The 25,837-nt window shown below is 40.9% G+C and overlaps 1 protein-coding gene across 5 annotated transcripts in view; it reads right to left on the reverse strand.

Moving 5' to 3' along the window:
- The window catches only part of LOC149146562 (protein TRANSPARENT TESTA 9-like), a 201,869-nt gene that overhangs the window by 86,505 nt on the left and 89,527 nt on the right, over positions 1 to 25,837 (reverse strand). For all 5 annotated transcript variants that reach the window (XM_089449352.1, XM_089449350.1, XM_089449353.1 and 2 more), the window contains exon 13: positions 10,097 to 10,207. In XM_089449352.1, the coding sequence (XP_089305478.1) occupies positions 10,097 to 10,207 (111 nt within the window). The remainder of the gene's footprint in view (positions 1 to 10,096; positions 10,208 to 25,837) is intronic.

The following is a 25,837-nucleotide window of genomic DNA, read 5'->3' on the forward strand; positions in this document are numbered from 1 at the left end:
TGAAATTACCTTCAAGAGGTTGTGGGACCACACAGGACCAAGTGGACCCAAAACTAGGTCAAGGGGGTAGAATTCATCAATTAAGGGTATATTTGACCTAATTGAGGAGAAGGAGATGAAAGGAAGATTTTTTAACAATCATAATACAATGGTCTTAATGGGGTCACTAGAGGGAATCAAAGGGCAAAAATCAATCTTAAATCTAGGGCTTGAAATATCTCAAGACTCCACTATTGAAATGGCTTCAAAATTGGAGGGCTTCTAGGAGGCACAATAGCACAATAGAGGCTAGAAGATCAAAAAAAAATTATGGGTATCTTGTGAGAAATGCGATGCCTTAGGTCCCCTATGGAGGCTAGGCCTAGAAGAAAGAGGGGGAGGTGATAAAGAGTGTTCTTTATGGCAATCACCTATGGAGGACTAGTGCCTAATCTTTTGGGAGAAACAGACTCAAGGAGATTCCAATGCTTGGGATAGTTTCACTTCATCAAGAAGGCCTTTAGGACAATTTCGCATGGCAATTAGGGCATGGGACAATTGCTTCAAGGTCTTTATACTTCAATGTGCAATATGTGATGACTTATCAAGATAAAAATTTTACAAATATCTCTAGGAACATTCACTTATTCAAACATGGCCCATGACATGATGCAACGCTATAAAAAGACAAATTTCATTATTTCACACAAGAAAGCAACAAATTTCAGCCTCGTATAGCGAAATTACCCAGCAACATGCATGTGACATAAGAAAATGACAAAGTAGCATTAAAAGAGAACTTACATGTGAGAAAAAGTATATCCAATCATCATCATATGCCAATATAGAAGCTCCAAGATAAAAATGAAGAGATCCAAACATCAAAATTCATCCATCCATCCAATTTCGTCCTCCAAAAACAATAGCAAAAATCTCACAAGAGAGAATGATCCAATCCAAGTGATGATGAGAGAAAAGAAACGCCTCTAATCTATTTGTACACTCCCTAATGAATTTGATTTAGTTAATTAGGCCTAATTTAACCCCTAAAATAAAAGAATGTGCATAATAACAAAACTTTTGGTGACAAGCCCACCAAATATCTCAATAATGTAAAGATAAGCCTCTCAAGAGGGTCGAATGATCAACAAAATGAGTCGTTGGGCCTTTGAGCAGGCCTAATGAAGTCCAAGGAGTGCCGTGATGAGGAAAAGGACTCCAAGCATAGTAGACAAGGGGGTTGGCCACTTGTAATCCAATCAAGAACCTGTGGTGCTCCTAAGTGGGTGTGGGAGCACAAGGACATCCTCATGGGTCTCCAAATGAATCAAATATGTCTATAGACCATCTGTAAGCACTAGAGTGATGAGATAAACCATCCATCTGCAGCAGGAGGCATCCTGGAGCATCTACCAAGTATATGGTGCAACTGTGTAGTCGGTTGGGCATGGTGGACCAGGTGCATCATCCTCATCCAAAAGGTGGAACACGAGCAATCAATGAACATTGTTGGGGATTCATGAAGTGATATATGCTACAGTGGAGGCCCATGGCTCTCAACGCTCACCTTACAAGTGCCAATGTGGCCTTCTAGGGGCTAGGACCCCATATAAGGAGACCAAACCCTAAATGAAGACCCACCTGCAATCTTGCATAAGATACAATGAGTCCCCTTGCCCTCCAATACAACAAATCATTAGGATAGTCAAATAATAATGCTTACAAATCATGGGATCAATGGGCCACTTCATGGTGGCATGCCCTTCCATAGTGAGCTTTGGCGAGTACAAGTGTCTCTAAGCTCAAAAGGGGGTTAACCAAGGACCTTATTAGGTGGTTTCAACCTCTAAAGGGGGTGGCAGTCCATAGTACATCCTTTAAGAAGTAGGTGGCAAATGATATAACGATGGAATGGAGTGGGGATCAGGGGAAACATCTAAACCACATGCCAAGGTACATTGGTTAGCTATAACAAGGGAAGCCCACACCTGGGCATATGAGTGTAGGAGGGAGAAAATCGTGGTACATGAGTTACCCTGGCCTTTGTTTTCCCACACTTCTTCATATGCCTTTTGCCTTTGATTATGTTTTTCTTTATAACTACTCGGGACTCTAAGGGATGGAGAGCATGACGTGTGATATGTAGCAATGAATATCCCCTTGAGGTGGGGCAGTTTATTGCCCACTAGGTGTTGGGACAATCACGGGTACCTTAATGATGGAGGGGGCTCATCTAAGGCTCCTAGGAACTAGGGTGATGGCCATGGATAAGAGGTAGAGCTCATGTTTGGCTTTTGCCCACGTGCTAAATTTGTATGTCCCAACCATCTTTTGCATTTTGTGGTACATTTCCTATTGAGAATGACCAAATTATGCTTTTACTGGACCAATGGAGCGAAGAAATTTCAAACCCCACTCCAATTATTAGTTTTCCTTATTACTCCATGCATTTAGTTTTAAATCCAAGCATGACAAAAATTCTAAAATCTCGAAATGACAACAATTTTCCGAAAACACAAATTTAGAGATTTCACAACTACTTAAATTGCATAAATAAAACACAACAAAATTATGACAGCCACACAGAAAATAACACAGTGATTTTTGGTCAATGTGACCTTGAAAAAACCCGCTACAACTCTTGGGGAAAACCAGTTTGAGAGCTCTTCTTTATTTCTGAAAATGCTTTTATAGAGAAACTGAAATACACAGTAAAAATTCCAGCAACCACAAATTACAACTTATCTCAATTTTCGTGCTTGAACTCTGCCTTGAAAATCGTGCCAATCAGCAAACAGCCAAAACAAAAATTCTCCAGCAATAAAACAGCATTAAATGTTGTACGACCAGCATCGAAAAACGTGCCCTTGCTGCTGTCCCTCTTCCTTGATTTCTGTGATGTCCCTCTTCCTCGATATCTATGCCTTTCTCCTGTTGTACGATTTTGCCTTGGGATGCATGCCAATAAATGTTGCTGCCCAGATTTGCTGAAATGTCTTCTTGCTAATCTCCCTCACTTCCTCATTGCTTAGAAATTTTCTCTTTACCCTCTCTTCTCCTCTCAAATGCTCATGAAAGAATGAATGATCTTTTCCTCTTCTCTTCTCATTTTATTCTTTAAATGACCTTTTGGGTTACCCTAAGATCTAATGCCTGAGATTCATTTAGATCCAAGAATGAAAATAAATGTGCATTTAATTCTCACTTTCTATTTTTTAACTCACCCACTTAAATAAAGACCCACTTAGCATTTTATTTCCATAGTCACTTTTTCACTTTCTAATTCTTCATTGAGTTTAATAAAGTCACCTTTAAATTAGAATGTAACTTTACCACTTATAAAGTCACTTTTAAATTAGAATGTAACTTTACCACTTATAAAGTCACTTTTAAATTAAATTGACTTTACCACTTATAAAGTCACTTTAAGAGAAAAGTACAAATAAATTTGGACACTTTTCCCTAGGCCAAAGATCAAAGCCTTAGGGAACCACTTGTCCTCTGGTACCCAAATTTTAACATGGAGCTTGATTTGGTTGATTCTGATCACTTGCAGGCATCTCATGAGATCTCTTGAAAGCTAGATCTTCCATGAACTCTACGTCCTATCTCACTACAATCTTCCTATTGCTAGGGATATAGATCATGTATGCCTTGGAGGTTTCGCTATACCCAACGAGGAGCCCCTTTTCTACAATATAATCCAATTTGGTGCACTTCTCATCTGACACATGGCAATAAGCAATGCTACCAAAGATCCTGAAATGACTAATTTTTGGTTTCTTCCCTATGAAGACCCCTTCTAGCATTTTGTTCCCCAATGCTCTATGAGGAGTCTTGTTCTAAATATACATTGTTGTGTTACATGCCTCTACCCATAGAAACATGGGCAAATCCTGGTCATATAACATTGCTTTTGTAGCCCCAACTATAGTTTTGTTTTTCCACTCCGCTACCCCATTCTGCTGTGGATTGTATGGAATTGTCCACTCTCTTCTAATGCCTTCCTTCGTGTTGAAGTTTCTAATTTTACTTAGTTTAGAAACCCTTCATGCACTTTATCTGATTTATTCCTACGTACTTGTTATTTTTCCTTAACAAGTTATTTACAAAGTAAATACTGAAAAAAAAAACACCAATGCATGCTCAACATATTACAGATCAGCAACTAAAAGAAACAAGAACAAACACACCACATGACACCATTATTTTTGGACCAATGTCCCTGGAAAAACCCAATGCAGGAAAACCGGTGCAGCTATCTGAGGGTTTTTCTTATTAAGCAATATCAGAGTACAATCTAGGTGCCGAAACTGGCCTACCCAACAAAGAATTTCCTTAGCGGCTATACCTCACAGTTTGAGAGAAATCTCCTAGTTGAAACCCTGGAAAATCCTTCTGACAGCGCCTCAGCACAAAACTGCTTTGCAACCCCAGCGTCTACCCAATTTCGACTGCGTCAGCGCCTCTCTATCTCACACTGGCCCTGCGTCAGCCTTTCTTGGTCTGCGTCAGCCCCAAGAGGCCCTACGTCACCTTTATGGGCCTCTGCGTCAGACACGCTGGCCTCTCTGTTGCTCTACGCATCACTTGGCTGCCTCTACGTGGCCGTGTGTGAGCCCCTGCTAGCTCAGCGTCACTCCCCTTGGCTGTTGCGCTGCTTTCCCGGCACAATCTTTGCCTTCTCTGTTTCTCTATACTCAATGCCCCTCAGCTGTTCTCCCGATCACTGATTCTATCTCTCTTAACAAACCTCGTTGTAGAGAATAGAATGATTGATCATCTAGTGTATTCTCCAAGTGACCCTCAAGCCGCCTCTTATACTTTTCCTGTTGACATCTCAACGGCCAAGATTAAGTCCCTAATCAACAGTTAAGATTAGATCTGGCTTGATCCATGTCTTTCGGACCACTCTAACACAGATTCATATTAATAGACATTAATATTTTATTTTCCCTAAGTTTAGACTTAGGGACTCCCTTAAAAATATTAATTATTTTAATATCTCTTGATCTGTTTAGAATCTGCCCAAACCCTTTTCTGGTATTGGAGATCTCATGTGCCCCAACCTCTCCACCAAATTTCGTGGCTAGAGCACATCCGATGCTACCCCAAATCAACACTTCGCACAAAAATCTGTGAATTCTTTATCAATATACTCTCCATTATCTGAGCAAAGCACCTTGATCTTATTCTCTATCGCATTCTCAACAAGAGCCTTAAACTCCCTGAAACGATTAAGGACCTCATCCTTGGTCTTAAAGAAGTAGATCCAGGTTTTCCTGGAATGGTCATCAATAAAGGTAACGAAGTATTCGGCCCCATTGAGAGCTCTAGTGGACATCGGGCCACAAATGTCTTAGTGTAAAGTCCTGAGACGCCATCTGCTTTGTTGTCACTTCTTGGGAATGTTGCCTTAGCATATTTCCTAAGCACGCACCTTTTGCACACATCATCGTATTCTGTGCCAAGTTCTAAAACCCATGTTACTGTCTCCTTGAGCATCTTGAGTGCTCCATGGTGTAAATGTCTCATTTTCCTATGCCATAGCTCATTCAATTCCTTCCCACTACTACTGTCACTACCTATTAATGGCATTGGAGTGTCGAGCTGCAATCTGTACAACCTGTTGCTTCAAACTACAATCTATCTCACCTTATTCCAACGAAAGTGTTTGACAAACACCTTCTTCCCTACAAGTGGATATCATATCCCTTATCCTATAACTGGGATACCGAAATCAAGTTCATAACCAATCCTGACACATGCAGTCCATTTGTAGCGTTGGTACTTTCTCCTAACTCCCATTGAAAATCGATGGTACCTCTCCCCACAGGAAGACACTTTGTTATGTTTCCCATCGTAATTTGGAAGTCCATCTGCTCCTCCTTGTAGCTAGAGAAATATTCTCTAACCCCTGTCATATGAGTTGACACTCCATTATCTATATACTAGAAATCCTGTGAAGCTGAGTCTGATAGGCAAGCAAATTTGTCCTCCAACCTGGAAGACAAATCTAAAGCCCCTTGAATGTCAACTTTGCCCATGGTCATACTGAAGAATTTACTGAAGACAAATCTGTGTTATTCCTCTTCCACCTGGCACTGATTTTTCTCTAGCAACCTACTACAAAACCTTTTGTGCCCAGACAAGCAAAAACCGCTCAATGAAAATATTGATCTACTTCACCGGAAAAAAAATTCCAGGCTTTTCTATTGCCTGCTAGAACTGTTAGTGGGCTTTGCAAACTTTTCCTGCCAACAATAATGGAAAAAAAGAACCCTCTGCCCATCCGTTCCATCTGCTAAGCCAGCGTCTGCGCAAATCTGGAAATCATACTGCCAGGCTCCCTCTGAATCTAGACGATTTCTACCTTTCGCTTCTGAGCTTCCTGTCCAATCAAAATAGCTCTGATACCACGTGAAAATTTCAACTATTGCAACAACTGGAAATTATTATTCTAACTGTAAATTTAATATGCATTTTATTTTCTATAGCCAACAATGAATAAAATCACAACTGCAATTTTCACCATAAAAATGATGTGGAAAATAAAATGTTGGAAACTGAGAAATTCTAGAGAACACAAAAAATTTGACACTGTTATTTTTGGACAATTGTCCCCAGAAAACCCCGATGTGGGAAAATCGGTGCAGTAGTATGAGGGTTTATTTTATTATGCAGCAGCAAAGTCTGAGTAACATATTTGGATGCTCTACCCACAATCCAATCTAAGAGAAATACTGGAAAAATTATTGTGGGGAATTTTCCCCACCCCACAGCTGATTTTTGTCCCTGGATCTGCCTCCTCAGCCACACGCAGAACCTTCTGCGTCAACCTCTGCATAGAGCTTGCGCAGGCTCTGTTGTAGTTGCCCCTAGAAAACTCTAAAATCTACAGTTTTGTCTCTCTAGATCTAGAACTGACTCATTGGATCATCAGACCAAAATCCCGACCTCCAGTTGTTGAATCACTAGCGCCTCCAGCTAGATCGCATTATTCTGTTGCTATGCCTGCACAAACCCTCTGGGAATTTCGCACTCCCTCTCACTGCCTCTTCCAAATCTGGAAGACTTCATCTAGAAATGTTGTTGACCTCCTCTGCCACCTGCTACTCACCCTCTGGCTCGATCTTCTCTGTTGAATCTCTGCTACTGAAAAACCGAACTGCCTGGGCAACTGAGTATCTGCATTGATGTGTTCTCCATCTACCCATCGACCTCCTCATATAATCTCCAGTTGAGACTCCAACGGCCAAGATTAAAACATAATCGATGGTTGAGATCAATTCTGGATTGATCCGTGTGAGCTTCTAGATGATTCAGAGCTTATCTCAATTAATTTTGATTAATTAACCCATTTTCCTAAGCTTAGACTTTGGAAATAATTAAAAAAATAGGCTAATAATCTAATTGAACACTTTTAGATGGAAGCAAGAATGATTTATGGGTAATGGAAAACTCCTGTGATTTAGCATCTCCAAAAAGTTTCGAGACTAGAGCACCTACGATGCTACAGAAACTAACACCATCCAGTTGTAGCTAGTGCACAAGGTGTTGGAGCACCTTTAGGTTGGAGTATGTAAGCCATAGCATTGGAGTGTCTTCCTAGTTGCAATTGGTAAATAGGGCGTAGGAGCGTCCTATAGGTTGGAGCTTGCAAATCAGGGGGTTGGAGCCTCCTTCAGTTGGAGTTGAAAACTAGACAAATCTTTTGAAGAAAAATATTAAGAAGTGTTCGTGGTTTGTGTCTTGGAGGGGTTTCCACCTAAAAATCTTTGTCTAATGTTTCTATTTGTTATGCATTTTTGAATGGTATTGATGATGTTTATGTTTCTTTGATGCTAATAACAATTAATGCTTATGTTTCCAACAACTTCCTTGATGGTTCCAAAAGACGCTGATAGCAAGCCAGTGCCCAGTTTTCCCCCTCGCCCTCAACCATCAGACTCAGGGGACCTTCACATCATCAGCCCCATTGTCTGATCTCCCTACCTCACTCTCTCTCTCTTGACAAGTTCTTGTTTTGGGTTGTCCACCTTTCAAGTCTTGGACAAACTCACATAGTGTTTTATATCATCGTATCTTCATCACAGTTTTATAAATATATGTAAGCTTCTTTCTTTGTATTATTTTTTTGCATTTTCTAGGAGTTGTGATGGCACTCCTGCATTGTACTCAATGGTTGTACTTATCAGTTCCATTGACCTACTTCTTTGGTCATTTGTCGGACATTAATAAAATTATCTTATCTTATCTTATTCCAAGGGCAATAGCAACTATTGTTCTTTTTACTTACAATCTATTCTTCTTCTACTTGGAGATTGCATTGGCAGTTGGCTCCCTATAATAAGTAGGTCTTTACTTCTTGTTCTTCTAGCTAGGGTTTCCTTTGTACTAATGGCAGATGAGTTTTGCACTCCACCTACTGCACGTTTGGCAGGTTGTACTTTCATATTCCGTTGACCTATTTTGGTCATGAGTAGGCATTAATATAATTTATTTCTATGTTGCAGGAAACGTGGCATAGAGGTCCGTTTCCGTACGGAAACGGGTACGAAACGCGGAAACACGTTTGGTACGGGCGTGAAACGCGTTTCCGGCCGTACTGCCACGTTTTCCGAAACGGAAACGTGGCCAGTACGGCCGGAAACGCGTTTCAGGGCCGTACGACCCACGTTTCCTCATTAACTTGTGTTTTTTTAATTTTTTTTTTTAATTTACTTTTAGGGTATGTTAGTGATTTCTAGATGTGTGTCTAAAGTTATAAAAGTGAATTGTAGTTCATTAGGAAGTTTGAGGCATATGCAGTTCATGGTAATGTTAAATTCTTAAAGTAAAAGTGATATTCTCCTTTATTTTCCATTTTCATCATTTTACTTAAATTTTTAACATTACCATGAAATGACTCAGAATGTTTGAGAGTGGTTTCGCCCTCATTGGATTTCATATGGAGAAAGTAGAATTTTAGATCTCACTCAAAATCCAGCAGACTTATTTGTTTTTCAGGATTTCAGGATTGGGGGGATTGCAATGTTTCCATTGGATTTTATCATGTACTAAGGTATGGAACTTGTATTTAATCAAGAGAATCAAGCCCTCTATCCAGGGGAAACTCCCAATAATCAAGATCATGTAGGGTACTAGGGTATGAAACGTGTATTTAATCAAGAGCACTAAGGTCGTTCGACTATGTAGGAGGAGACTCCCAATACAACAGTGGTCCTTCTAAAGAATGGGATGTGGATGCAGAAAATCTTGATTTGGATCTCTCTCTTGCAACCTTATAATCTTTATTGTACTTGCAGCCTCATACATTAATATAAATAAAGGCTGATTTTGAGATTTGGATATATAATAAACGTTGCTTTTGGATATTCCGATATTTTTATTTTCATTATGTGATCATTCATGAGTAAATGTGATGTAAATTAAATCTTAATGTTTAAGTGTAATAAATTATAATGTATCATTTATGCTTTATGATTGCACATATATATATATATATATATATATATATTTAAATATTTTCAATATATATATATATATATATATTCGCATTTCCCCGTTTCCAAAATTTGGGGAGGTCGCGTTTCGTATCGCTTCCCGTTTCAGAAACTCGTACCCGTTTCCCCGTTTCGTGCAACTTAGATTTATTTCCATTTCATTAGTAAAAATTAATTAACAAGGCAGCAAATAAATCATTTGAAGAAAAATATTCAGGCATCAGATTCCACAAAGTCATTCTGGTGGTCAAGTGTAAAGTTAATAAAATATTATTTTCATCATTTATAAACTAAATGCATGGCTTTACCTTCGCACAAAGCATGCTCTTAACCACAAATATATCAGCTTCAAACATAATTATCCATAAGTTCTCTAAGATTTTGTAGGCAAAGCTCAAGCTCATTATAAGCCTTCTGATAAACAGGGCAGTACATCAATCAAAACAAACAGAATAATCAGACTTAGATTTCACGAAGGCACAGAGATTTTCAATTGTCATATTAGTGAGATTCTATCTGCATCATGCATAAGCTAAATACTTGCCTTTACCTCCATACATAACATCCTCCTAAACAAAGAAATCAGCCTCAATTAGAATTATCAATGATACCTTGAGGTTTCTTAGGCAGAGCTCAAGATCATTATAAGCCTCGTCGTTCCAACCCGATGAAGTTGGCGAAAACAATTGTTCCTCATCAGATTTGCTGCCCATTAATGCTTGCTGCATGTGCAGAAAACAAAACCCAAGCATTGTTTAGTAATTTTTTTAGTTTTATATATATTACAAAATTTAAAAAGCAATATACATTTGCACATTCTAAGAATCAAACCATAAAAAATGTAATAGATTTTTCACCATAATAAAATTATTACCCAAAAAGTGAAGAAGAAATACTAAAACATTTTTCTATCCCTATAATATACAAACAAGAAGCAAAATGCTGCAACCAAAATCTTAGTAGAAACATGTCTGGAGCCCTAAAAAATTTATCTATTTTTTATAGTCGTGATTTTTGTTGAAATACAAAAATGAAAGCAAGGAATCGAACAGAACCAAAAACCAACCCATATTCTGCGTAAGTCAATCACATGTGTGCCCAAGAGAGAGTGTAATATCCCCAGTTTTGATTTTTCATTTGAGGAGATTAACAGAGTTTATTGGGGAGGTGCTCGACATAGTAAAATTTTGTAGTTCGAGTTTTGGAGATGATTTCAGCTTGAGGAGCTTAGGTGAAAACGCAAGATTGCAACTCATTGGTGGTTGGGGGCCACAAGAGAGAGGGAAAGGAAATGCGCACTTGTGGAGCAAGAGAGAGAAAAAAGAAAGGGGGTCAACTACTGGATAGTGGGGGCCACCAAGGGAGAGAGAAGCGAAGACAACTCGTGTTGTTTAGCACAAAAATTTCCCATACGGGAATTCCACTCTACCTTCGGTGAACTCCGAGTGTCACCCTAGGAGAGCAGAGAGGAGTCCAGTCAAGACTTTTCCAGGAGCTTAACTGCAGAGCACACTTCAGCTGGTGCGTACTACCAAGAGCATAGAAGCAGAATTCGTGCAACTTATTAGAACCAATTTAGTGGGTGCTTTGGATCAGGATTTTGTCGGGAGATTCCTTTTCTTTGGAGGGCGGTTTTGGAGCATTCTTGGGAGCTGAAGTGAAGGGAGTTTTGGGGGATGAATTTCTTCACAATAGTGACATAGTCAGTGCACAGGAGTTTCTGAAGAGGTTGTGCACAGGTAGAAGCAAGAGGAAAAGAGGGGAGTCCAGGCTAGGAGAAAGAGGGGAGTTCTGGAGCAGAATTTCGCTAGAGTTGGGAGAAATTTCTTGTGTTGGATTCGCACTTAATTCAGTTGTATTTATCAGTGTTTTACAACTCGGACTCGGATTCGGACTCGGCCGAGGATCGACTCGGACTCGGACTCGGACTCGGCAATGACTCGGCCGGCTCGATTTCAATGACTCGGTCGTTGTAAAAAATACATTAAATATTTATTGGGGCAAATAAAAGATTGTTGTTTTAGATTGGTTTTATGAGTGCCAACCTCAAAGTTATATAAGCTCCATGCACTTTTCTTTCTAAATTGCAAATACATTCTATGCTAACATTGAGTATCTACAAGAGAAAAACAAAACTGGAATTGTATATAATATATCATGTGATAAGTGTATACTCTTAATCAGTGCTGGAGCAGAAATACAATCAGAATATGCTGGAGTGTCCATATTTTTAGCATCTTTCATAACAAGAAAACCTTTAGCCGACGATTGCATACATATCTCTTCCCTCTTGTTAGAAGACAACGACTGAATTGAAGTGACAACATCAACAAAAACAAATTTCCACCTTAACCTACAGATAGTGAAGAATGTAGTAATTTTGAGGTAGTTCCAAATGCTCGCAAAGGCAGAGAGCACTAGATAGCTGCAGTCGCCAAAGAGGGCTGCTCTACAATGCACCTGCCCTTCGAATAAAGCTCAGTGCTGATACTGTATATGGCACTGCCAATAGTGTCTAGCAAAGTGACAGTCCCAAACCATGTGTTTCACTGTCTTTGGTTCACCAGACACTAGAGAAAGTCCTTTTTTAAGCCCACTATTCGTCAAATGGGCCTTGGATGGCAGCCCCTGATAAATGACTAGCCAGATAAAGACCTGCAACTGATAAGACAAACGGTATGCAATCTGTGAATCCACCTGTCCTCGGGATCTGAAGAATTCAAACAAGCATTAAGCATAGAAGAAAAGACATGTTTTTTATGTAACAGGAAGTAGAGTTTCTTGGAGTCACACTGCTGAATTTTCCTACCAAACAACCATCCCCAGTCTCTCCACAATGGGCCCTGTGTAACAATGTTCAGTTTAAACAAGTCCTCAGGAGGATTCAACTCAACAATATCCTATGTAACTAGCTTGTCTGAAGAAAGGAGGGCCTTCTGTCGTGCTAAAAGGTCTGGAATTATTCCATGATCTAGCCTCAAAGTCCCAAAGATCCCTCTAGGCAAAAATATATTTTCTGAACTTGAACGAAACGGCCGTTTTTTGACGTGACCCGGCCGGGTTGACCGGGTCAGCTATGACCCGGCCGAGTCATTGGCTGACTCGGCCGAGTCATAGCTGACTCGGCCAGCCGAGCCGGGTCAAAGGCCGGGTCAGCAAATTTTTTTATGAAACGGAACGAAACGGCCGTTTCCGTTTCGGTACGGCCGTTTCGTAAAACACTGGTATTTATACTGGGGCGTTTTCTGGTTATATTGGGCAATTCGCACTTGTTAAGGGTCACCGGGGAGAAGCGGATTTAGCCCAAACCCTTTCTCGGTTTTTGTGGGTTTGGTGGGAGGAGGCTAGGATTAATTTTGCAGAATTTTTTTAGCACTTCTAAGGTCAAAATTGCAAGTTCCATTCAGCAGCCAGCAGTAAAAATTGTTGGAGGACAAGGTTCACCCTAGGACCATTTCCACCACTTGGGTCTGGTGTGGAGAGCCTACATGTAATTCTGCAGAATTTTTTGAGTAGATTTGAGGGCCGAAATCTCAATGCGCCTACAGAAGCAATGGCAGAATTTTTTTGGGCCAGCGCAAAGGTTTTTAGTGGAGTCATTCCAGCACTTGGGCAACACAATTCCAAGCTAGGTTTTGCATATCTTGTTGTAGCAAGTCCAAGTTCCTCTTTCCATACTCATTTGTACTCCATTTTGCTCATAAATAAATAAAATGGCTCAGAGTTCTGGTGCATTTCCTCTTGTGTTTTGCTTTCTGTGTATGTGTTGAATTTCCTAGTTGTTATAGTGCATATCTCTGTTATTCACTTAATATTTAAGTGGTATCAGAGCATGATCTTGGCCAGTTGTGAAGAAGCTAGCAAGATCATGAAGGTATTGGGCATGCATGCATAGTAATTGGTGGAGCCATAGACAAACCCATGACTCAAGGAAGAATCAATATGTGGGAATTCTGGGGTGGAATCAGTTGGAACGATGAGGTTGGCATAGTTGAGGAAGGTGACGGACCAGATCCATCCTCATCCTTACAGCAGAGACACTACAAGTGTGCAGGCAATGGGGGTGCACCATTTACACCATGTGGGGAAAGTCGACAGAATCAGAGCACCAGACCTCCTCAAAAGGAGTGCACGGGACAAGGGCAATTAGAGGGTGAGACCAAGGGGCGCTTCTACTAGTGGAGACCTACTTTAGATATCAGGAGCTTGAGGAGGAGGTTGAGCATGAGGCAGAGGACACGCAGGAGTGTGAGGAGCATGTAGATATACCCAGTGAGATGCGGGAGTCACCCTTGTTGGAGATCCCCTTGCTAGCTCCGGTTGACACCTTAGTGGAGAGAGTAGAGCATACACTCAGAGGGCCATCTATTGAGGAGGTGCCACCCATGGATGACTTGCCGACAATTGATGAGGTACCCAACGTTGTGAATGAGTTTTCAGACAACGATCGCCCACGGCAGATTGATGAGGTTCCTGGTGACATATCTGTCGTTAACAAGGTGCCAGAAGACACAGAAGGGTCCAAAGTTGTGATTGAATTTACAGATGATATCCGCCCATAGCAGTTACGTTAGTTTCGGGTTGGCCTTCTAGCATTGAAAAAGAAGGCCACGACAGTACGAGAGGCCATTCTGCAGTAGAAAGAGGAGCTGGAGGACATGAGAGCGGTTTGTGCCAAGTCAGCGGCCAAGCTGAGTCGCATTGGGGAATGGTTGGATTCCCTAATGGTACAGCTAGAGTACACATTGGAGCGTCGAAGCAGCCCTCTTCAGACATACATAGATGGGGCTTGTAGCACTAGTAGGTTGCCTCTGCACATTGGAGAGGGAGAGGCAGAGTCACCTCGACAGATTTTATGTGTTGACCAAGATGATGAGATGAGGAGTTTATTGGGGAGGTGCTTGACATAACACAATTTTGTAGTTCAAGTTTTGGAGATGATTTCGACTTCACGAGCTTAGGTGAAAAGGCAATATTACAGCTCATTGGTGGGTGGGGACCACGAGAGAGAGAGAGAAAGGGAATGCGCACTTATGGAGCAAGAGAGAGAAAACAGGAAAGGCAGTGAACTAGTGGAGAGTGGGGGCCACCAAGGGTGAGAGAAGCCAACAATTATAAATAGAGCAAGGAGGCTTTCATTTGGACATCTTGGATCATTTTAACTTTAATCACTAGTTCTCTTGAGTTGCTAAGCCAAGACAACTCGTGTTGTTTAGCACAAGAATTTCCCATGCCAGAATTCCACTCTACCTTCAGTGAACTCCGAGTGTCACCCTAGAGGGGTCCATTCAAGACTTTTCCAGGAGCTTAATTGCAGAGCACACTTTAGCTGGTGTGTACTACCAAGGGCGTAGAAGCAGAATTCGTGGAGCTTATTGGAACCAATTTAGTGGGTGCTTTGGATCAGGATTTTGTTAGGAGATTCCTTTCCTTTGGAGGGTGGTTTTGGAGCATTCTTGGGAGCTAAAGTGAAGGGAGTTTTGGGGGGCAAATTTCTTCCCAGTAGTCAGTGCGCACGAGTTTCTGAAGAGAGGTCGCGGAGGGGTAGACGTAAGAGGGAAAAAGGGTAGTCCAGGCTAGGAGAAAGAGGGGAGTTCCGGAAGAGAATTTAGCCAGAGTTAGGAGAAATTTTCCGTGGTGGATTTGTACTTAATTCAGTTGTATTAATACTGAGGGGTGTTTTCTAGTTATATTGGGCAATTCGCACTTGTTGAGGGTCACTGGGGAGCGAGGATTTAGCCCAAACCTTTTTTGGGTCTTTCACGAGATATTTGCATGAACCTGGAAAGGATCCCAACAACAAATGACATATTTGATTTGGTGGTGGCAAGGTAGATCAGAGTTCCCACAAGTTACCTACACTTAGTTGCCTCATCAAATTCATTCCCTTCTTTTTGATGTGAAATCCAGATTCTATTCCACTAGAGTAGGAGAGAGGCATACACTTTTCCATTGCAAACTCGTTCAATTATTCTCCAACGTACTTATTTTGGGAGATGAATATGTACTACAAACTTTGAGTCACTTCAATGCCTAGGAAGAAATGAATACGTCCCAAGACTGACATATCAAAACCTTTCTTCAATACTTTCTTCATCAATGCAATATAGCTTTCATTGTTCCCTATTAACAACAAATCATCTACACACACCACAAAATAGACAACAGTTTCTTTCCAATATTCTTGACAAATAGAGTTGCATCATCAAGATTACAGTGCTTGAAATTCAATTTCAAAAGATGCTCAGTTAATATTCTTGTCCCTTCACATAAAAACCTTCAGGCTTGCCCCATTTAGTTATGGGGGCAATAGTCTCCTCATAATCAATGCCTTCTTTCTATGCAAATCCTTTTGCCACAACCCTTGCTTCATGCTTGTTTCGTGAGCATCTAATTTATATTAGTTCTTGAAGACCCACTTGCAACCAATTGCTCTGATTCTGAATGGAGGGTCCACTAACTTCCATGTCCCATTCCTGATGAGAGAATCATAATCCTACATGGCTTCTTTCCACTCATCATTGCAAGCAACTTTTTCAAAGGAAGTTGGCTCAAAGTTAGAAAGATAAATTCAATTCACAATCATATGAAACATCCATATCATCTACATCATCTAAATATGAATTATCTGCATATTCCTTTTTGACTCAACTACCATGAAGAAGGTTGACGTGACTCTAGTTTCATCTTAACATTGTTGGAACTACTACTCACCCAAAGTGTGTGAACCCATAGGAGAAAAAATTTCTCCCACTTTAGATAGCCAATGAGCCAAGAGAGCTACATTTGCTCAAAATATGATGATATGCCACATTCCTCTGCCATTTGCACCATTTATACACCTGTAGTTTTTCTCTAGGTGATTGACCGATCTTGACTGTAAGCTTGTTCTCTCACATTACTAGGGGGGTTACTCTTTGACCCTAGGCCAATGGGACCTCCTTCAAGGCCTTAGAGTTATAGGAGGGGGCACTACTTGGGTAACTTGGATTGAAGTAGTGAGTCCACAACTAGTCCATACTTACCACTTTTCATCATTCCCATGATTTCATGTCCATCCTTTGGGTTTGTTGTAATTGGTTCATTACATTGGTTCATTAGGATTGGCACCACATCCTTGAGTCCAGGCTGGAAAGCTTTACCCTGGAGGTTGATGCAGCTAAAAGAAAGATAAAAGCATAAAATGGCCACAATGAAAGAAAAAGAAAGGTCAAAATGCAAAAGATGGTCGGAGCAATAATGAGCGTGTGTGCAGAAGCGTAGCATGAGCTCTACCCCACTCATTAGCCATCACTCGGTTGCTGAGCACTCGGTGCTCCATCACATAATAAAGGAACCCTTCTATATCCCAACCCTAAAAAAAGAGAAGTTGACTCATCATTGAGGGTTAAATAAATGTTATATCATTAAAAGAAAGCTTGAACACCTAAGCTAAGCTCCTAATAAAAGCATTATTGAAAAGAGGTAAAAAGCACACTAAAGAGGTGGAAAAAGCAAGTCGAGGAAAGTGGTAAATCACACCTCCACGACTACTCCCTCCATACATCTATACACTCAGGATGATGGACCTCCATCAGCTCTTCCTTTCAAATGCTTTCGCATTTAGATGGATTGAAGAAAGGAACAATGTGGACCTATACAAAGGCTTTCTCCTTGTCAAGAAAAATGGACCTGAGACTATTAGAGAATTTAACCAAAGGTTTAATCATTTAACAGCTATAATACCCTAAAAGTTAAAACCCCTCAATGAGTTAGTTCTCTCATCATACCTTCAGGCATTCAAAGGGCAAATAGTGTACTGCATTAAGAACAAAGAACCTACAACAACCTTACAAGCCCAAGACAGTGTTATCCAAGTATATGACCTCATGAGACAAGAACATAATGAACCAAAGATAGATTGTGTATCCCCAATAGATTTCAGTAAAAATGTTTTAAGCATGTTTGGTAAATGGATGCCTATTGTGATGAAAAATTATAAAGCCATCGCAACTGAAGTTAACAAGATTGAAGAAGATAAGCAAATTGGGCAATCACTTCCCCAACAAAACCATGAAAAGCCTTATGTGGATGAGACTAACCCTCTTACTATTTTATACACACAAAAGTTCGATGGTGGGCATCCCCCAATTTTCATAACCCTTGAAATCCAATGGTTTCTTGCTCCAGAATTGCATGCTTGATTCAGGGCCATCCACCAACATTAAATCTTTGAAAATCATGAAACAATTAAGGCTAGAAACTACAAGGCCATATAGAGATGTGATAAGGATTAGCTCCAAGGATGTTGATGTTAAATCTCCTAATACCAGTCTAGATTTATATTCTCATTGCAATTATTTATTCCCAACAATTTATTTAATTAACAAAATAAATCCTAAATTACCAAAAAATAAAATCACTAGTATTTTAACATTTAGAAATATATGCAGTAGAAATAAATCGAAGAGATCAATCACACATTGCAATAGAAATAATTCACCCACAACAATTCTCTGTCATTTATTAATCTAGAAAATCAAGGTTTCAACCCACAGAGAATTTACAAAGAAAAATACAGTGACTGGAACCTGCAACTCAGCCCCACTAGAATAATTCAGCCCAAGGAAAATCAGCCAACTAGAAATCGACCTCTGAAGAAATTCAAACTAAAGAAAATCAGCCACCTCTCACTAGAAAATTGGGCTCTATGCCTAGCTCTCACTCGGCCTCTACGCACTTACAAATCGGCCTCCCCAGCAACTACGCCTCCTTCTCACTTCAACAATTTGGCCTCTCCAATTCTCAGCAAATTGGCCTCCTAGAAACACCACAAAATTATCCCTGTATTCTTATTCCTTCTCCTCAGTCGAACTGAGCCTCTCGCTCCAGAGAATCCGCTCTCCTTCTTGAGAAAATCGCTTTCCTAAAAATTTTCTAGCTGCCTCTCTCTCTCTCTCTTGTGCTCTTTTATCTTCACCTCTTTGCTAAACTTATTTTATAATCTTCATTAAGCCCAAATCCCTAACCCTAATCTCCCTTCTAGAAGATCTTGGAGATCAATGGTTGAGATTATTTCTAAGTCACTTAAATAATTAAATTATTTATCCTTAGAAAATGACTTAATAATTATCGTAATTTTCCTAAGTTAGACTTAGGAAAGAAGACATAAATCACTTACTCCACCAAGCAAGCACCTAAAGAGGCAATAAATCATCTTCCACATGCTAAGACACCAAGCCTATGCAGAAGACCTTCCAAAGCTACCACAAGCTTCAACACTCCCTCCTAGCAAGGAAGGGATTCTCCATCATCCCCAGCTTATCTTAGTACTTCACAAACTTCCCTTTCACTAGAGGCTTAGTGAGAATATCTGCCACCTGCTCCTCTGTGGAAATGTATTGTAAGCTCACTGCACCTCTCTGGACCTCGTCTCCGATGAAATGATATCTAATCTCGATGTGCTTGGATCGATCATGAAACACGGGATTCTCAAAGAGCTTAATGCAACTCTGATTATCACAGTGAATCACCATTGGCCCCATCTCTAGATCAAATAGTTCTGCAACCATCTTGTGAAGCCACACTGCCTCACAACTCCCCATACTCGCTACGATGTACTGTGCCTTTGTTGAACCACTTATTCCTGCTTCCTGCTGTACCACGAGATCAAGGTATATCCCAAGTTGAAGCAACATCCAAACGTGGATTTTTTGTCCACAACACTCCCCACCTAATCAAAATTTGTGTAACCTTGCAGTGCCACTCCTCCAACATTGACATATCCCAGTCCCAATTCAACCATACCTCGTAGGTGTACTTCAGCTCATGCTCCACTGCCACCAAATGAACCTAACTCAGCTCCACCATGAACTGGCTGAGTGTGTTCACAGCAAAACATATATTCGGCCTAGTGTTGACCAGATACATCAAGGAACCTATTAACTGCCTATATAGTGTGGGATCCACCAACTCGCCTTTAGAAGCACTTAGCTTCTTCAAGTTAGTGATCATCGGTGTAGACATAGGCCTGCAATCCTCCATCTTGAACCTCCTCAAGATCTCAACTGCATACTTGCCCTGTGACCTGTCCAAGGAAAATCTCTCTTAGTTATTGCCACACCTCTAATCCCAAAAAGTAGTGCATCAAGCCAATGTCCTTCATCTTGAACTCTGAAGCAAGATCCTCCTTGCACATCCCTATGAGCTTCTCTGATCCTGTCAAGAAGAGATCATCCACATAAAGTACCAAGATGAGCGGCTCACCCTCAACAAGTACATAGTATAGTTTGGAGTCTACCTCACTCTTGGTGAAGCCCAAACCAAGAAGATATCCATCGATCTTGGTGTAGCATGCGTGTGGAGCCTTCTTCAGCCCATAAAGGGCCTTCTTCAACCTGCATACATGAGACTCTCTCCCATGCACCTCAAAGCCCTAATGTTGCCCAATATGCACCTCTTCCTCAATCACCCTCTTGACGAAAGCAATCTTCAAATCCATTTGATGTATTCTCCACCCCATCTCTGAAGCAATGGAATAATTGCTCTAATGGATGCATATTTGGTGATAGGTGTGAATGTCTCCTCGTGATCCACTCTCTCTTGCTTAGAGAACCCTCTCGCCACGAACCTCGCTTCTTACTTCTTGACATTGTCATCAACTACATGTTTAATCTTGTAGATCCATTGAGAAGTGACCACATACTTTCCCTTTGGTCTCAGCACTATGTCCCATACATCATTCCTTGTGATGGAGCAATACTACTCCACTATGGCATCCCTCCAGACCCGCTCATTTGTAGCCTCCTCAAAGGTGGAAGTCTCAAACTTGTTGACGCTGCTCGACAATGGAAAATAACTAGAAAATCTAGTTTGTGGTTTGCTTTGCCTGAAGGTGCTACTAGGAGCCTCCACATGCTCCTCAGTATCTCTTAAGGTCTGCTCAGTCCATCTCAGCCTCCTCCTAGTAGAGCTCAAAGGAATATCTAGCTCATCCTCTATATCTATAAACTGTCTTTATTGTTGGTGTTGTTGGTCCCTGTTCATCCTTAGGAGCTCTCGCTCCCGATCCTCTACCCTTGATGGCTCTTTCTCATGAGACCTCCTAAGGGTCCTTCCCTCATCAAATCTAACATCCCAACTTAAAATAACTTTCCTCTATCCTAGAATGTAGACTCGATAAGCCATTGAGACCTCAAAGGCCTTTGGAGACTACAACGCCATACACTCCCAAGCAGAACGGTGTGGTTGAAAGGAAGAATCGCTCTATTATAGAAGTTGTTTGTGCCATGCTTCATGATCAAGGCCTTTCGAAGTTTCTATGGGCTGAAGCTACAAATACCGTCGTGTATGTTCAAAACCGATGCCCTCATCAAGCATTGGACTCCAAGACTCCCAAAGAAATGTTCACTGGTAAGAAACCCGATGTCTCTCATTTTAGAATTTTTGGAAGCCCCGTATATTTTCATGTGCCGAAAGAGAAAAGAAGCAAATTGGGTGCATCTGGGAAGAAAGGAATCTTTGTGGGCTATAGTGAAAATTCTAAGGGATATAGAATTTATGTGGCTGGTCAAAAGGAAGTTGAGATAAGTCATGATGTCACCTTCAACGAAGATATGGCCCTCAAGAAGATCAACAACCTTCCTATCCTAAGGAAGGGCAATGAACCTGACACGGGAAATCAGGGTGAAAAAGAAGACGATACGATGCCTAATGTTGATGAACCTATGGATCCTATTGATCCTCCTCCTCATGAGCCCTCCTCCTCCAAAGGGAGACCCTCATGGCTTAGGGAGACTCTCGAAGATGCTGAGAGGCACATTGCACCAAGGGGGCTTTCCGTGAAAGCAAGAAGCCGAACAGATATCAAGGATATTTGACCGCCATGAGCACTATCATTCCAAATGAGCCTTCATCATTCGAAGAAGTTGTGAAACAACAAGTATGGAAGGATGCTACGAATGAAGAATACGAGTCAATTATGAAGAATGTTGTCTGGGATGTGGACCCTAGACCCCAGGACAAATCAATTGTCACCTCTAAGTGGCTCTACAAAATCAAGCATGGAGTTGATGGAAGTGCATAAAAGTTCAAGGCTCGCTTTGTTGCTTGAGGCTTCTCTCAAAAGAAAGGTATAGATTAAGATGAGATATTTGCACCTGTTGCCAATACACCACCATCTACTTGATCATAGCCCTTGCTGCCTTGCAAGGATGGAACCTACATCAAATGGATGTCAAGACCGCCTTCTTGCTTGGTTCAATCAAAGAGGAAGTCTATGTGGAACTACCCAAGGGGTTTGAAGTTCATGATCGGGAATCTCATGTATGCAGGTTGAAGAAAGCTCTATATAGATTGAAGCAAGCACCCCGGACTTGGTATGAGAAGATCGATAGCTATCTGATGAAACTGGGATTCACTAGAAAATGATAAACCTCTCATTCTGGTACTTTATGTAGACGACCTCTTTCTGACAGGGGCAAACCCTCTCATTCACAAATGTAAGAGGGAATTGGCTTCTAAATTTGAGATGAAGGACCTAGGACCGATGCACTATTTCCTAGGGTTGGAGGTTTGGCAAAAGCTAGGTGAAATTTTCCTCTCGCAAGGAAAATATGTTGTGAAGATATTGGAAAGATTTGGGATGGTGGACTGCAAGCCTATGACTACTCCGATGGAACTTAACTTTACGAAGTTATGTGGTAGTGCTGCTAGACCAGAATTAGGAAATGCTTCTGAGTATCGTCAATTCATAAGAGCATTGAAGTTCTTGGTGAACTCTCGTTCGGACATGTTTTGCAGTTAACACATTGAGCCAATACATGTTTGAGCCTCATCATATACATTGGATTGTCGCCAAGATTCTTCTAAGATAACTTCGGGGCACAATCACTCATGGACTGAGATACACTACCGGAAATGTGAGGTTGCATGGTTATTCTAATGTTGATTGGGCTAGTAGTGTGGTGGATCGCAAGAGCACTTCTGGATGTTGCTTTTCTTTGGGTTCTGCTTCGATATCCTCGATGAGCAAGAACCAGAAATCGGTTGCCTTGAGCACTGTCGAGGCCGAATATATAGCTACTAGTATGGCCTCCTGTGAAGCTGTCTGGTTGAGGAAGCTCTTCAGTGAGTTGTTTGGACATGTGCTAGGTAACACCGTGATCCTCTACGAAAACCTGAGTGGGATCTGATTATCAGAGAATCTCGTGTTTCATGATCGCTCCAAGCATATAGATATCAGGTACCACTTTATCCGGGATATGTTACAACAAGGAGCAATAAGGCTCCATCACATTGGGACTAATGAGTAGGTCATCGATATTCTGACAAAGCCCCTAGGGAAGGTCAAATTATTGGCCTTCCGAGAATGACTTGGAGACCTGGAGAGACCCTCTTATGAGGGTCTTGTATGAAATGGACATTGAGCTCTGGGAGCTCCGAGGGGCTTGGGGTACTTGGAGTGGTGAGCAACCATAGTGTGAGTGGTTCAGCCTTCCACTAGTGGTTTGCTATGTACAGGGTGAGTGGTTCATCCTTCCCCTGTGATACCCAGGACAAGTGGTTCATCCTTCTCCTGTCGGGACATCCTACCCATGCAGTCTGGGACAAGTGGTTCATCTTTGGTGAGATGTAAGCAGGACAAGTGGTTCATCCTTCTCCTGTCGAGACATCCTACCCATGCAGTCTGGGACTCATGGGAAGTACCTCTCATCTGGCCAATGAGTAGGGAAATGAGGATAGGGACCATAGTACTACCGATGGACGCATCGTGTACTACTGTACTCCCTATGCTAGGATGTCTAATATTGATTTAGGATCAATGGGAACTAACTTCGGGTTAGTAAGAGTGGTATGAGACACTCTCTTTTGATTGGAACTAACTTTGGGTCAGTAAGAGTGGTATGAGACACTCTCTTTTGATTGGGACTGACTTCGGGTCAGTAGAGAATGGTATGATACATTCTCGATCACTTCTTCTTCTTCATAGTTCAGCAGAGCAGTGCATTGATGGTAGAGATAGTACAGATTGGCAGATGGATTAGCAGATGGAGTTCTCCCTAGTTGAGAGGGAGTGTTAAAATTGGCAACTAGGGCCAAACTCCACATGGGTCATCTTATTTATGACAGCTGATATTTTTCTTGGATTCCTCTCTCCGAGAGGTGTAGGATTGATCTAAAGATCATCTGATTTTGACATGTACAAATAAAGATATGAATTTATTTATGTTATGGACAAATTGTCAAAGTCGGCCAACAAACACGTCTATTCATCCTCCACATTAGCCTATAAATACATGATGCCTCATCCTCATTTGAACATCACTCACATTCATCTCTCTCTCTCATTGTTTGGGTACGGATTTCTGGGCAGCAACTCTCTCCACACGTGCGAAGGAAAGGAAGGGCATTTTGTTTCTGCATTGACCAGGTTTGACCAAATTTTTAGAGGTTGTTTTTGGGCTGTGTTGACCAAGCGTTGACCTGTTCTGCTGTGATTTTGGGTGGAGGAATTCTGTCCTAGCAGGCCGCATTTCTGGGAACAGAAATCAAGGCAATCCGTTGACTGTTTGACCAGCGTTGATTGTTGCTAGGGCTGACCACAGGTTGACCATTTTACCAGACTTTCACTGGGCAAAATTCGTCTGTTTTGAGGGCTGATCTTGCTGTTTGGAGGCAAAGTTGACTAAAGTTGACCAAATCTTTAAGGGTCAAATCTGCCTTGTTGACCAGCGTTGACTTTTCTGGTTAGGGCTCTTTTGCTGCTGTTATAAATTATCAGAATTTGTAAATTGTACTATCTCTCTCTGCTGAAGGTTTCCCCACATTGGGGTTTGTCCCTGGTTAGCGCCACATCTTGTGTCCTCTTGTCTTGGCTTGTCTTCTACTGTTTATGTTTATGTTCTATCTGCATTTTACTATCATGTTGATGTGATTGGTAAACTGGATATTGATATTGGGCTAATAAAGAAATTGCAGTAAAATTGCTCTAAAGCATAGAACATACCATTGTTGCCTAAAATTAACATATTGTCTTCATTTCAATATGTAAATTTCCATTTCTACTTGATATCAAATTTGAAATTTCACAGTGAATGTTCATATTCAAGTCTTTAAACGATTTGTTTTTCTTGTTGTAAGTTGGAAGATTTCAAAATTCATGTATATTATAATTTATAAAATGTATAATATATATAAATTATAATATACCCCTGAAGAACCAATGTAACCTGTTTCAAAGAGTGACGCACCCGTTCCCGCACCCATCCCCAAACCCACGTTTCCTGGCAACGTAGATTAACACCAATTCACTTGGAATATAACCAATAGAAATACATCAACTCATAAATTTCTCTTATCCTTTCTTCACCAAATTTGGCTCAAAAATCTTTCTTGTTTCATATCATGATTTTCCTTTCGAAACCTAGGCCTGTGATCCCTGTTGAAAGGCTAAATTATTCATGTTTCTCCACTATTTTTGCAGGATTGTCACCTCTGTTGAGCATAACACCTCCTGCACACTTTTCTTTTCTAGAGTATATACCTATAAGTTGGAGAATATCCCTATGCTAGCACATCCTTCACCATTTCATAAGTCTTGGGTTTAGAGGATAGAGTCCATAAGGCTGGGCTCATTGGCATCTTATCATGTTCCAATTTTGAAAGTGTTTCTCATAAAAATTGTACTATTTTGACATGTGCATTTGGTTCTTTCTCTAATTTATTCACTAATGATGGATGGAAGTCTTGGAAAAAAATTGTTCTATGTCAATGCTGTTCTCTCGGTGGGACATAAATTATTGTTTTCATGTTACATCTGCAAACATTTCATCTTCGTGAGTCGCATCTTTCCAGGACTTTTCGAGAGGAAAACGCACCAGGGACGTCATCAGAGAACAGCCCGTGTATATCATAAGACAATCATCTGAGGTTCACGGCATCATTCTACAACCATTTTTACAAATAAAATGATTTGTAAGACTAAAGTAGACCATGAGCAAGGTAGATCAGTCCACGTGGAGGGATAATATCCATAGCTAGGCAGTCTTCCTGTACTAGTAATCTCTCACTACATGCTATTATGGCCCAGTCCACAAGTATAATTTTGTCAGAAATGGACCAGGATAGGTCTGCTAACTAGGGCAGAGTTAGTTCAGGGTCCTAGAGAAACAAAAAACCAATATACTAACGCAATAGACAAATTTCTTATCAGGAGTAATCATAGAGATCATATTGATGATTAAAGTTCAGGCAGTGATCAGAGCACTAAAGAAGACTCTACAAATGATTGATATTACTTGCCCTCCTATTTGTCTTGATAAATATATTTTAGCCTTATAAATGGAAATAGACTACCAGTGAAAGAATACAAC

Source organism: Pinus tabuliformis, chromosome X, assembly GCF_031772625.1.
Source record: "Pinus tabuliformis cultivar Carrire ecotype Pingquan chromosome X, CPIR1, whole genome shotgun sequence".
NCBI lineage: Eukaryota > Viridiplantae > Streptophyta > Pinopsida > Pinales > Pinaceae > Pinus > Pinus tabuliformis.